The following is a 15,282-nucleotide window of genomic DNA, read 5'->3' as shown; positions in this document are numbered from 1 at the left end:
CATTCTTGGACATCCTTCTTACACGCACAGCCTCTGGTAATTTTTCAACTAGTATTCATCGAAAACCTACCTTTATTGGCAGATACATTCACCAAAAGTCTGCTCATTACACCTCTCAAAAAAAAAATAAAATAAAATAAAATAAATAAATTGGTGTTATTCAGTCTTTAATTAATAGAGCACATAAGGTGTGCTCTGCCTCAAGCTTAGAACAAGAACTTCTCACTATCAAAACGTTAATAGAATTTAATGGTTACAACCCTAATCAAATCCAGCAAATAATTGACTCCTATGTTCCAACACCTCAAGATTCTTCAACAGACTGCAGGGTTCCAATCCTTTATATTTCTGGCATCTCTGAACAAATTGGTAGAATTTTGAAGTAGCAACTCATTCCCACATATTTTCCTATCAACAAAATTTCTCATCTTTTGCCATCTGCAAAAGACAAACTGTCACCTCTAGCATTTTCTGGCATTTACTAGATACCTTGTGAATGTAATCTAACATATTTTGGGTAATCAGGCCATTCTGTGTAGAAAAGAATTAATGAACATCAGTATTATATCGTATACATGAAACCTCAAAAGTCTGGTCTGGCAGAACATAATATTGGCAATAAACATAGTAGCCAGTGGAATGAAGCTCATCTTCTACATAGAAGCAGCTTTAAATATGAATGTTTTTCGAAGAAAGTTGTAAAGCCCTTTTACATCGGGCAAATCTGAATCAGAACGATTGTCTCTTTCTCTCCCAAAAGTTTGGGAGATTCTTATGTAACCATCAAAAATAGTTCTAATAATATTTTTAATAATATTATTTATTAATATTAATTCCTAGCACATGGCAACAGTTTGTAATTGGTAAACCACCGACTGCTGTATGTACCTTGTATTCCCATTCCTTTGATTTGCTTGTTTCTACACACTGATGATGATCTACTGTTCTTTTCAGTACAAAATATCTGTACTTTCATTTCGTTAAAGTTAGTTACTGTGATTATCATGTAATTTATTGTTTATAGCATATATATTATTATTTGTGTGTGCATAGTAAACCCTGCCTTTTTACTGCAATCCACTCATATGACGATTTTCAATTATGAGCAGTGCCCATTTATATGATGCCTCATTTGCTCATATAGCTATTTAGTGACATAATGCTGCCATGAATCAACTGACATACAGTTTTCATGGACTCTGTATCAGACATCATTGCTGGCTGCATCTCTCTCTCTCTCTCTCTCTCTCTCTCTCTCTCTCTCTCTCTCTCTCTCTCTCTCTCTCTGTGTGTGTGTGTGTGTGTGTGTGTTTCAGTATTTTGTCATGAATTATAAGCTTTCTTTTAAGGTTACACTGAGATTAGTACTCATATTTGTAAATTTAGGGACACAAAAACACACGTGTTGAACAGATTATTTTATTAATTACTAATAAAATAAAACTTGACGTTTCGACCCCCGTATCAAGGTCATCATCGGAAGAATACAAGTGTATACGGAACCAAGCTACATGCTCATGCCCTGTATACCGGTAAACTAAATCTACGTAGTTAGTTAATCCTTTTCCCTATCCTGACCTCTAGTGATTAAAAAAAAAAAATTATATATATATATATATATATATATATAAAAATAAAAAAATAAAAAAATAAATAAATACAACTACAATAAACTGCTAAAGTCCTCATGTATTAATATTCTTCTGGATAGTTCTGATTGTTATAATATGATTTCTTTCAGTTGCTGTTGAATGTTACAAACACTTCACCAGGTTGTCTTCTTGCAGTGGGATTTTTCTATGGCTAGTTTAGGTTGTTATACAGGTTGTAGATGGGTCCTCCACATTCTTGAAATGGTTAGGCCATCATTTTTGTTGAGATTTGGATTGTGTTTGAACATTTCACATGACTCTTTAAATTTTCTCTCAAACCAGGTTTTGGTGCAGTGTAGGGACTTAGTATTTTTCCAATCAATTCTGTGGTATGTTTGGAGTGCGTGGTCAGAAAGGCCGGTTTTACCAAAATGGAGGTATTTAATGTGTCGTTTGTGTTCGTCTTGTCTGATTGGGATAGTTTGCCCTGTTTCCCCTATGTATGGTATGTTGCATGTGCATTGTATTTTGTATACCCCTCGATGGGCTAGGTGTGAAAGAGGTTCTTTAGAAGAACTGAGTAGGTGTCTTAACTTATTTGGGGGTTTAAAGGTGGTTTTAATGTTGTATTTGCGAAGTGTTCTGTCTATTTTTTCAGAAACGCCTCTAACATAAGGAATGGCAATAGCATTCTTGAAATCTTTTTTGTTCTTACTGATATCTTTATGGAGGATCTTATGAATAGTTTTTTACTGTATACATTTTTAATAAATGTTTGGTTGACGATCTTGCTTGGTTTAGAGCCTGTTCATTAGAACAAATAGTTGGGGCACTGTGTTTAAGGGTGCTTATGACACCTAGTTTTTGTGTTAGGTGGTGGTAAGAATTTTTGTGTATGTATTGGCCTGTGTGTGTAGTGGCCTGGTTTGAGAGAAAATTTAAAGAGTCATGTGAAATGCTCAAACACAACCCGCATCTCAACAAAAATGATGGCCTAACCATTTCAAGAATGTGGAGGACCCATCTACAACCTGTATAACAACCTAAACTAGCCATAGAAAAATCCCACTACAAGAAGATAACCTGGTGAAGTGTTTGTAACATTCAACAGCAACTGAAAGAAATCATATTATAACAATCAGAACTATCCAGAAGAATATTAATACATGAGGACTTTAGCAGTTTATTGTAGTTGTATTTATATTTATTTATTTATTTTTTATTTTATTTTATATATATATATATATATATATATTATTATTATTTATTTATTTTTTTTTTAATCACTAGAGGTTAGGCTAGGGAAAAGGATTAACTAACTATGTAGATTTAGTTTACCGGTATACAGGGCATGAGCATGTAGCTTGGTTCCGTATACACTTGTATTCTTCCGATGATAACCTCAATACAGGGATCAAAACGTCAAGTTTTAATAGTAATTAATAAAATAATCTGTTCAACACGTGTGTTTTGTGTCCCTAAATTTACAAATATGAATGCATTATAAACTGTTTATTTTTTTAAATTTTAATTAATTGTTGTTAATAATGCTGATAAAAGTCAAAGTAAGTGTACTCTTGCTTCCAGTGAAAAGAAGAAGAAGACTGACATTATTACACTACTAAGATTAAAATTATCACTTTTATTGAGAATGATGTATTGAACACTGATATTTGCCACAGGCTAATTTGCACATTTGTTAAAAACAAAGATGAAGTTCATAATGGAGTGAAAAGTGCTATACCAGTTAATACTGCACTACTTTTCTGTAATACTCTAGTTATCCTTTTTCACTTATATATACCAAACATGACTGATTAAAAATGTTATTAAATGATAACATATATCTACAAGCATGTGGGAGAAGAAGAAATGATTCAGAATAAGATACTGTATAATAGTGTTATGTATGGAGAATTTGCTATATGGTCTTGGATCTATCATGTTGTATGACCAGGGTTGTGTGTGTATATACAGTATTTTTTTCTTTGGGTGGTAAGCAATGCTCAGTGTATTGGCACCTTATTAATCACGTCACCATCAATGAGGTTAGAATACATCACTCTTCATATACTTTGTATCCGTCATATATTTCATTATAATATCAATGGTATTACAATTTTAATATGCACTTCTTATCCACGGTAACCTTTATGTGTATACACATCGTGGATGGTTAACAGTGGCATGTGACATATGGATACAATACATTCATAAATGTAATATTCAGTAATTTTCTTCAATTTATATTTTTTCCTACATCTGTTGTGAAGATATTTGCAATGTAGAATTTTCTTTTATGTTTGCTATATAAAATTTTTTATTAAAATTTTTGTATATTCTTTTTATTTTCAATTTTTCTTGCTAGCAAAGAATAATCACATCTTATTAATCACATCACCATCAATGAGGTTAAAATACATCACTCTTCATATACTTTGTATCCGTTTTATATTTCATTATAATATCAATGGTATTAGAGGAACTGTAATACCATTGATACATTGAACTTACAAGAATTGTGGGACTTGGAAAATAGAAAAGAAAAACTGCATATTGTTAAGTACTGCCACCTATTGTTTTACAAAAAAAAAAAGCACTTTCTGTTCGTGCGCACACACGCATGTGTGTGTGTGAGAATCTGTTAAAATTTCCTTAAATTTGTATAACAATAGCTGATATAATTACACATGTTTAATTATTCAATTTTAAAGTACTTCTTTTATTATTTTAGTTATGCCCTTGTGGTGTTGGATAATCAAAACTTACAAGAATTGTGGGACTTGGAAAATAGAAAAGAAAAACTGCGTATTGTTAATGGTAAAATATTTTTCCATTTTAATTCTAAACTATGTCTCAGCAAGATAGAAGCTTTTGCGAACTACACCAACATTACGCATTTGGAAATAAGTGATGTTTCACCAAGTTCAAATGGAGATCGAGTCGCATGTAAGCATATTTTCAGTCTGTTTATCTTTGTGTTTTATATTTTTCTTCATTATATAGCATGTATTTTGAAAAATAAATTTATTGTTTATCTTCAGAAGGACATAATGATTAAAAATCAGTTGTCACCTTTGGAAATTATTATTATTATTATTATTATTATTATTATTATTACCCACAGACTACCATGGAGTCAAAATACTCATTATAAGAGGTGGTACTTGCTATCAAGTGCATTGCTAATTAAACCATATTTTAAACTGATTAACTTACTTCACACCCATCACATTCTCACTGCAATGCATTCTATCAATTCTAAGTGAAAAAAAAAAAAAAAAAAAAACCACTCCTTGTGCCTTCCACATACCCCTCCCCTTATATGGTGGTCATAGATTTCATAAATATCCTGTTGTTTTGTTTCTGCTTTCCTCCACTAAATGGAACATTGTCTGTATTAATAATGGGGTCAAACTCCTCACCAACTTATGTCTTGACGATATGACCTCTTCCTCTTCCTTTGTTAAGCCCTGTATATTCAACTTCTTATATTCAACATTCCAGAGATCTGATGCTATCTTAATGATTATTGGCCCTTTCCACAATCTTTTAATTTTCTGGAAAATCAGGTGACCATATCTACACAGTTGTCCAAATGTAGCCTAATTATTGTCTTGTATAATGGAACTGTAACCTCTTTATTTATTTCTACATTACTATTGTCTCTTTATTGTTGTTTTCACAATATAGATAGTAAATTTTTGGTCCTGTGCCTCTCAGGTTCTATATCTCCTTGATTTTCAGTACATTCCTAATTTGGATTCATACCAGTGTATCATTTTATTTCAAATTTCACAATATATGCATTATGACATTCAATTTGTAATCCAACTTGCCTGCTCATGCATATAGTTTGTTCAAATTCTTCTAATGGGCTTCAACACCATTGTTGCATCTCATAGCTCTCTCTCTCTTCAAGTTTGCAACCTCTGCAAACAACTAACATCCTCATTTAAACCTTTTCCAATATCAATAACTTAAACTGTCATTAAACTGAAGTTGAAGATATCCAGAAAACTGAATAGATCAGCCTTTTTGAAAATGCTGCTGGGATAATGATGTCATATTTACTCCTTGCTGTATAATGGACATCCATGCATGGCTTTATTGGTGGGTGGGGAGTCTGGCACAGAACAGAAAATCCCTTGAGCATGAATTCTTCATCCTCAGAATTTCCAGAGGCTCCAAGAAAGCCCTAACCAAGTAAGTGCAAATATTGTAGATATTTGATATGATACCAAATATAAGAAACAAAAGACGTGATACCAATATAAATGTGCCAGTGTTTCTCATCATTCATGCAACAGCTGAAAATCTAATAGGGGAAATGTCACTCTTTATTCAAAACAGTAAAAGAACTATGTTCTAATGATATACTTGTTGAATCATCATTATCACAGCAACATTCATAAAGACTGCTGAGAGTAACATCAATGGATGGAATACCAATTACATTACCCATAATGATATCATTATGGCTAATGATATCAGATGACTTAAGTCCAGTTAGGGTAGAAACACAAGAAAACAATGATGGTAACAATGTCCCATGTAGCAGTGAGTTTGTTGTAGTGGGTAGTGGGTGTTGCTACAGAACTGGCGGCTCAGTTGCAGGGGACAAAGAAATTTAGCTTTATGGATACCAAATGGATGATCATTATGGGTGACTTTAATTTTCCAAACATTGATTGGCTAGAAGAGAAATCTCATGATAAAAAAGAAGAGGAATTTATTGAATTACTGCAAGACAACTTTCTCGAGCAACATGTGAAAGAAGGAACATGAGGTCAAAGAGTGTGGGGATTTGCTCATAATGTCAGAAGGGGTCTCTATCAAGAATATGGCTATTTTACCACCAATTAGTGACAGTGATCATGATGTACTTTCTTGGGAAGTATTTAATTGTATTGAAGGTCCTATTAAAACAGGTTAAATGCTGAACTACAAAGCTGGAAATTATGATCAACTTAGGGGAATACTATCTTTGGTCCCATGGTATCAGTTACTGAATGGGAAAAATGTCAGCAGTGCATTGGAATCTTTGAAAAAGTGTTTAAATGAGGCAGTATCTGAATGTATCCCTAGTGTTTGAGGAATAAATAGGTTGGGAGTGAAATGGGGGTCCAACTTTAGATCCACAAGAAGAAGATGATGTTGAAAGAACATTGTAAGAATAAGAGTAAGAGGAATTATGAAACATATAAAGCTCAAGCCAGAAAAATAATGAATATTGTGCAGAAAGCAAAATCGGAGTATAAAAAGAAATTGGCCATGCAAGCTAAAGGCAATACAAAAGCATTTTATTATTATGCCACAAGTGAAAGAAAGAATGAATGTGGAAGAATAACTTTATTGAATGCAGATGGTACAAGAATGTCGGAAGCTAATGAGGTTGTTACAATTAATGAGTACTCACTTTGCTAAGATATATTAACTAGGTGTATGTAACATGGTGCACAGTGCAACTGCTACATTGGATGAAGAGTTAGAGATTCATGAAAATGAAGTTCAAGAGCTGTTGCATAACCTGGATGAGAATTTGTCTATATGGACAGATGGAATATCATTATGTTTGCTAAAGGAATGTTCAGCCGAATTGGCTACACCTTTCACATTTTTGTATAACTTGAGTTTCAGCTCAGGAATGATACCACAGGAATGGAAGGAATGTATGACAGTTCCATCGTACAAAGGTGGTGCAAAAACTGATGTGTCTAACTACCGACTTATCAGTATCTCTGGTGTGGTAGTGAAGATTTTAGAGAAGTTGGTAAGAACTCACATGCAGAAATGGGTAGACAAACAAGGTATACTCTGCAAGGAGAAGCATGGGTTTACTAAGAAAGGTTATGTTTTAGCAATTTGCTCATATTGACAGACATATATCAAAAGTCAATATACAGTGGGTGTGATCCGCCAGATTTACGGTGACCAGTGATGTACCTTAGGGTTCAGACCTTGAGCCATTATTGTTCAGTCTATACATTAACGATATCAGGAAAGATCTAACATCAGATGTACAGTTGTTTGCTGATGATGCAAAGATAGGCAGAACAATCAGGGATGCTATTGATATTCAGCAATTACAAAATTATTTGAATAGGCTGGAAATTTGGGCAAACGAAAGTGGCTTTCAGTTTAATGTTAGTAAGGTAAAGTTATGCATTTTGGAGTGATTAGAGTTCCAGTGGCATATTATATTAACAGGATTATTTTACAAGAAACTGAGGCGGCAAATTGGTGGATAGGAATTTGAAGGTCAAAGATCACATAGCAAATGCTTTAAATACAACTCAGTGGATAATTGTGATGTTGAAGCGAACCTTGTCATATAAGGATAAGGAAGTCATTTTGCCTCTTTATAAAGCTTTGATAAGACCACACCTGATTTATTGTGTGCAGATTTTTTCTTACAGTTACAAGAGGATAAAGATGCTGTGGAAAGGGTGCGAAGAACAGTTACAAAGATTATATCTGAATTATGAGATTTAGATTCTGAGGACAGATTCAAGTATGTGAATTGCAAACCCTGGTTAACAGGAGAAAGAGGGGTAATAAGATAGAGGTCTATAAACTTTTGAATGGGTGTTATAGGATATCAGCTGATGAAATTTTTCGTTATATGGAAGGCTGTAAGAGAACACAGGGGCATCCATGGAAGTTAAATTTATTTGCAGTCAAAAAAGGGGTAAGAGCTAAGTTTTTCTCCCAGAGAGCAGTGAGTGAATGGAATAGTTTGCCTTTATGGGTAGTGAGTGCATCTAGTTTGAATGAATTTAAGGGAAGGTATTATAGCTGATTTGGTTGATTTATAGCCTCCCTCGATGTGACTCCCTAGAGGTCTCAGATAATAATAATAATAATAATAATAATAATAATAATGGACATCCGTGCATGGCTTTATGGTGGGTAATAAACACAGTAATAAACCTGTCATCCCTTACTTTGAAGCCTGAAGCAATCAGAGTGCACTCTTCCTAGGCCTCAACTTCGCTCTAGCACCGAAAAAAATCCCTTCTGAAGAAATAATGATTGGCTACATTGGGTTGCAGATCCCATGTTCTACATGGGATCTGCAACCTTCATAACCATATTGCCAACAAAAAGTTGGACAAGTTGACAAAGCAAAAAAAAACCAATAATAATAATAAAAAATAAATAAAATAAAATAATATTAGGAAAATTTGTATAATTTATTTCCTGGGTTTTGTGAAAATATCGAATATATGAAGGTTCTGTTGCAGAAACAGAAACTTTCATTTCTGTTTATAGGAAATATTTAACTCATTGAGAACCCTGCCTTAAGGCGTTTTACTATTGTTCTTAAGGACAGAACTGGAGATAGTCCAGCTCATGGTGAAGTCATTATTCTAGTGGACAGCCATATTCTTTTTGAGCATGTAGCATTATACTACTGTGGAAGGCAATAGCCATTCTCCTATCATTAGGATTTCTTATTACAATACAGTAATACCCTGATTAACACTCAGGATGTGTTCCTAGAAAACACGCTAAATGAAACAGCATTTAACAGGGTCATTTTAACACATAGAAAATAGGGATAGGGGAACATGCAACCAAGAATAAACAAGTTTACCCATATACATATGTACACAGAAATACAAAGTATATTTTTGTGCTGTCAAAGGTTTTGGCTCTTCTGAAATTCTTGAATTTTTAGTGATGAAGTTGTCTAGTGTCATTTGTCATTTTCTTTTTCTCACATTAAGGTTGCTCCTTTTTTTTTTTAAATTTATCGAACCAACCTCTGCTAGCTGCAGAGTTTTCACTCACATCCTCTCTTTGTTTTTGAATATGATTAAAAATTCTTCTTGCCTTTTACATGATTATTGCCTGACTTAATGGCATGTTGCATTCGGCTTCATCATCAATCCAAATGGAAAGATGTTTCTCCATTTCCTCTAAATCATTGTTTCTTGATCGGGTTACCTTTGTTGCAGAAGACATTGTGATTGTGCTAAACACTTAATTTTGTCCTTGTTTTTTAAAATCATTCATATAGTAGAAGTAGACAAATTTAAAGGTGGCTATAATGTCAACTTGATGATCACCTTTTTCTCATTGCCTTATCACCTGCATTTTAATGTCGAGCGAAATGCTTTTTCGTATCAATTTTGTTTTATAATCTTTGCAAATCTTTGCACCTACTCATTCTGAATAATTTAAAAAATTATAGTAATGATTAATTTTTAATGAACAAATAGAATTTTTGTTAATTTCCTTGGTGAATAATATTGGTGATTACAGTGGATAAATCATTTTATGTAGCCCTCCAAATCGTATAGATAGCGTGGACACTGTTTCACTGCCAATGAACAACTTACACGATGTATGAGGAAATCAAAATGAATACACAGGATAAACATGTTTAGGAGAATTATTATTATTACCCAAGACCCCATGGAGTCAAAGACTCATCTAGGGAGGTCCTTTTATCATACACACAGCTCATCATACCGTGCTTTAAACACACTCAAATTCTCTGCAGACACCACTCTCTTAGGCAAGGCATTCCAATTATTCACAACTCTGCATGAAAAAAACATGCTTCTCACTCCCCTACTCACACCTTCTTTATACGGTTTCCAGGGATGACCTCTGGTATATATAAAATAGTGGGATATCAAGGATGACTCCTGATATCCCACTGTTTTCTGTAGAACCTCTCCGGCATTGATCCTATAACAACCCCTTAATAACTTGTAGGTCTCTATTATATCTCCCATCCTCCTCCTGTCCACCAGACTCTGCAAGTTGCATCTTCTCAATCTTTCCTCACTCGACATTCCAGAGGTTAGAAACTACCTTAGTTGCCTGTCGAACCTTTCCAACAACTCTTCATCCTTCCGAAAACCAGGTGACCAAATCTGGGCACAATAGTCCATGTGTGGCCTAATCAAAGTCCTATACAATGGAACAAGAATCTTCCTACTTCTACAAGTCAGTGTCCTCCGCATCATTCCCGGAAGCCTTTGTGTTGTCTTCACAATTTTGCCAATGTGTCATCTAAATTTCAGATCCTTATCCACTATCATCTCAAGATCTCTTATTTCCTCCACCTCTGACAATATATCCTCACCAAGCATAAATTCTCCATCCCATTTTTGTTTTTCAAATTTTAAAACCTTGCATTTTGCAACATTGAATTCACATCCCCATTCCCGTGTCCAATCACTCAATTTATTTGAGTATTCTTGTAAGGCCACAACATCTTCTCTACTCTTCATGATTCATCCCAACTTTGCATCATGTGTGCACAACTGAATATATCCATCCAAATCTTGCTCAATATCATTAATATACAAGTTAAACAGTAATGGCCCTAAAACAGACCCCTCAGGCACACAGCTAGTGACTTTCCTTTTCCTGGATATCGCTCCCCCCATACACAGCTTGTTGATACCTATCAGATAGCTAGTCTCCAATCCAATACACCAATCTAATATCCAACCCCATCCACTCCAGTTTGACTATCAACTTATCATGCCGTAATCTATCAAACGGCTTTGCAAAATCAAAGTATATTACTGGGTATCCCTCTCCTCTGTCCAAGGAAGCAGATACCATGTTGTAATAAGTAAGTAGATTACTAAAACATGACCTCCCTATAACAAATCCATGCTATCCATCAAAGATAATACAATTGTTGTCAACCCAAATCAGGATCCTAGTTCTCACAAGCTTCTCCAACTTGTGAACTACAACACCTGACACACAGATAGGCCTATAGTTTGATGCTTGAGTTCTATCATTTCCTTTATGAAGTGGCACAATCTTTCCCTCCTTCCACAACTTAGGAACTTGACCGAGTGCAACACTGGTATTAAAAAAATATGTCAAAGCTGGCGTCAACTCCCTGGCACATTCCTTCATAATACATGGTGATATATTATCAAGTCTCACAGCCTTATTGACATCTAGTTTGCTCAACTCCCCATACACCTCTTGCTCACTTACAGTCAGTCTCTCTTCCCCATCATCAGCTGCTCTCAATCTCTCCATGAAGTCACATTCACAAGATTGAAAGACCCGTATGAACTGCTCATAAAGTATCTTCTGCAACTGCTGTCTTTATACCATTTTCTCCAATCAGTGTCATCCTTCCATAATTCTTGTTTTGCTGGCTACATATCAAAAGAACTCCTTATGATTTTTTTTTGGCTTTATTAGCTAACTGCTGTTCATACCTCACTTTTGCTACTCTTACCAACCAAGTCACCTGTCTTTCTTGGTCTTTGTAATCCTTATAGAATTGGTGATCACCACTTCTCTTATAATGCCCTTTTTCTCTGTATCGCATGCTTAATCTCTTTATTTATCCATTTCACACCTACCTTATTTAATCTTCTCACCCTTGGAATACATTTAATCTTCTCACCCTTGGAATACATTTAATCTTCTCACCCTTGGAATACATTTAGATGAGTTTCCAAATTAGACAATGTCTAATTTGGAAACGCATCTTTTGTTTATAGATTACGAAAAAGCATTTGACAAAGTAAAAAGATATATATATATACTGTTTGATATATTACAAAGAATAAATATACCTAATATTTTACTACATGCAATATTGAATATATATATAAAGATAACAAAATAAAAATAAAAATAAATGAAAAATTCTCTGAAAACAAATCTATAAACCAAGGATTAAGACAAAGATGCCCTCTGTCTCCAACACTTTTCAATATTTACATTAATGAAATATTAATACAGTGGAACACCTTAAACAATCCAGGTATAGAAATTTCCCGGAATAACAAAATAAATATGCTATTATTTGCAGATGATCAGGTAATAATATCAGATAAGGAAGACAATTTACAAAGAGCAATATATAATTTAAACATTATAGTAGAACAGTTTGGAATGAAAATTTCCATAGATAAAACTAAAACAATGGCATTTTGTGGACAAACTCCAGTTAGAAGGAAAATAGTTATTAATAATAATATAATAGAACAGATAAATACTTTCAGTTATCTTGGATGTGAAATATCATATGAAGGAGAAAAAGTCAAAATTAAAAACTTCAAAAATTTTACAGATTATAGGCCTGATAAATAGAACACTCAACCCAAATATAGTACAAAAACAAACATGCTTGAAAATATACAATACTTTAGCAGTGCATTATTATATGGCAGTGAAATTTGGACAATAAACAAAGAATAAATACAAGTGAAATGAGATTTATGAGAAGAACTGCAAAATACACATTATTAGATCAAAAAAGGAATGAAGACATTTTAAAAGAACTTAAAACAAAATCAATAGAAGAAAAACTAAACAATTATAAACAAAAATGGATTGAACATGTAAACTGAATGGCCAACACTAGACAACCTAAACAAATACTAAAATATAAGCCAATTGGAAAGAGAAGGCAGGGTAGACCTCAAAAAAGGATATTGGATGGATATTGAGACCGGAACAGACCACCGTAATTAGTGTTATGATGATGATGATCTACTACTAGACTACTAGACTGATTCTTAAAGATATATCAATGTACCAGTGTTATTTCAACACACCATAGTTTTGAAACTGTGAAAGAAGATCAACAGTTGAGAGTACAGTAAAGAGTGCAAATATACCAATGCTGTAATAGACTACAAAAAAAAAAAAGGCATGGTTGGTAGAAAGAATCTATGAAACGCTTCAAGATATTGTTTGGATGTGTGTGTATTAGGTTGCAGAATGCTTATAGCCTGTGCATATTTCTCAAATATTTCAACATGTAGGTTCAAAACACACATCTACCTTAAAAAATGTTTCCATACAAAATTATTCCACAATCTCAGTTCATTGATTGTATATTACAATAGTAGTAAAATCTCGCATGATTTACTGCTATTGCAATATTAAATTCAGTGCTTTTGGTGTAGTATATCAATAAATAAAGCAAGGGGAAAAATATGCTATATCTCTTTAAGGTAGAGCTTTTATATTTGTGATTTCACATGTTGTCATTCTGAAAGTTTCAGAACATGGAAACTTTTCAAATGAATAACATGTGAAGACAGTTATGAAAGTTCAGAATTTATTGGGTACCACAATTCTGAATATTCTTGATGCATGAGAGAAAGGATTATGAATGATCTCTTAGCAGAAATATGTGAGGAGAAAGGAGTGCAGTTTGTCAATGTGTGGAACAAGTTTGAAGGACAAATTGAACTATAGGAGTGATGGACGGCATTTGCGTTTAGGTGTGAATCGCTCAGAGAGACTGCTGCTAGAAGGTAGAGGAGTGAGTGCAGAGTATGAATCTGATCAAGTGGGAAGCAATGTGGAAAAATAGGAGAGTAAGACAGGAGAGATTGAAGAGGTGGTAATGAATGAAGAAGTGAGCACCATGAGTATAGAGAATGAGAGAACAGGTATGCAAGACAGACAGGGAAATGGGGAGGTTCATGGTGGACAGAGGAACACAATGTGAGAAAGGTAGATGCTCCAAGAGGATGTGAATGCATATGTAGACAAAAAAGGAAGGGATGATCTGGGATCAAGGGAAAGCACTTGGATTGGAAGAAAGTTCTAAGATGAATAAGGAGAAAAAGAAATGGCTCGAGTTAAGCATGAAGAAGTCACATCAAATAAGTAGCATTACTGGAACCAGCTATAGGTCCAGGAATAAGCTGTTGTGTTTGTATACAAATGCTAGAAGTGTAAGAAACAAGGCAAATGAAATGGTTGCATCAATTGAGTCTGTTCACCCCAAAATTGTTGGAATAAGTGAGACATGGTTAAATGAGGATGACATCCTGAAGAATAGAGATGGAAGAGTATGATGTGTTTTGTGAGGATAGAAAAGGTAAAAAGCGATGGGGGGAGTGCTATTGATGATGGAAAAAGAGTTATGTCCATACAAAGTAGAGATGTAACAGGGAAATAATGCCAGTGGTTTTGAGGCAGTATGGTGTGAGACAGAGGTGAATAGAATGAAATACTTAGTTGGATGTTGTTATAGACCTGGTAATGAGGATGGTAGTGACTATGAAATGTATAATCAAATTAGCCATGCAAATAAGAAAAGAGTGATAATTATTGGCAATTTTAATTATGGCAATATAGACTTGAAGGATGAGATAGCAACTGGAAGTAAAGAAAATGAGTTTCTTGAGTTTTTGTGGGACAACTACCTCAGACAGTATGTAACAGAGGGCACACGAGAATTGAGAGTCTTGAATTTGATCATCTCTAAAGAGAATGTAATTATAAATAAGGTGTCTAATCACCCACCAATTGGTGAGAGTGACCATGAGGTGATTAACTTAGGGTGGTTGCCAGCAGTGTGAGGACCTCTGTGAGAAAATGGTATATGTGGAACTACAATGGGGGGGGTGATAATGAAGATCTCAGGAGACAGCTTACATGTGTAGCATAGAAAAAGGAGTTAGCGAAAAGAAATGAATGCAGCTTGGGGGATTTTCAAGAACTATCTAGTAGAAGCAATCTGTCTATTCTTCTACTAGATAGTAGAAGAATAGAGAGATTAAGCAATCACATGCTTAATCTTTCTATTCATCTAGTAGATGAATAGAGAGATTAAGCATGTGATACAGAGAAAAGGGGCATTATTGAGGCAGCATAAGAGAAGTAGTGATAACCAATTCTATGAGGATTACAAAGACTAGGCAAGGCAGGTGACTTGGTTGGTAAG

At 34.2% G+C, this 15,282-nt stretch overlaps 1 protein-coding gene across 3 annotated transcripts in view; it reads left to right on the top strand.

Moving 5' to 3' along the window:
- The window catches only part of LOC150100615 (insulin-like peptide receptor), a 782,259-nt gene that overhangs the window by 319,175 nt on the left and 447,802 nt on the right, over window positions 1-15,282 (top strand). For all 3 annotated transcript variants that reach the window (XM_090401273.1, XM_090401271.1, XM_090401272.1), the window contains exon 8: window positions 4,327-4,541. In XM_090401273.1, the coding sequence (XP_090257399.1) occupies window positions 4,327-4,541 (215 nt within the window). The remainder of the gene's footprint in view (window positions 1-4,326; window positions 4,542-15,282) is intronic.

This window comes from Typopeltis vanoorti, chromosome 12 (assembly GCF_054136105.1).
Source record: "Typopeltis vanoorti isolate ZY-2024b chromosome 12, IOZ_Tvanoo_1.0, whole genome shotgun sequence".
NCBI classification, from domain to species: Eukaryota; Metazoa; Arthropoda; class Arachnida; order Uropygi; family Thelyphonidae; genus Typopeltis; species Typopeltis vanoorti.
The sequence above is the reverse complement of the archived record's forward strand: the minus strand, read 5'-3'. Positions and strand labels throughout refer to the sequence as shown.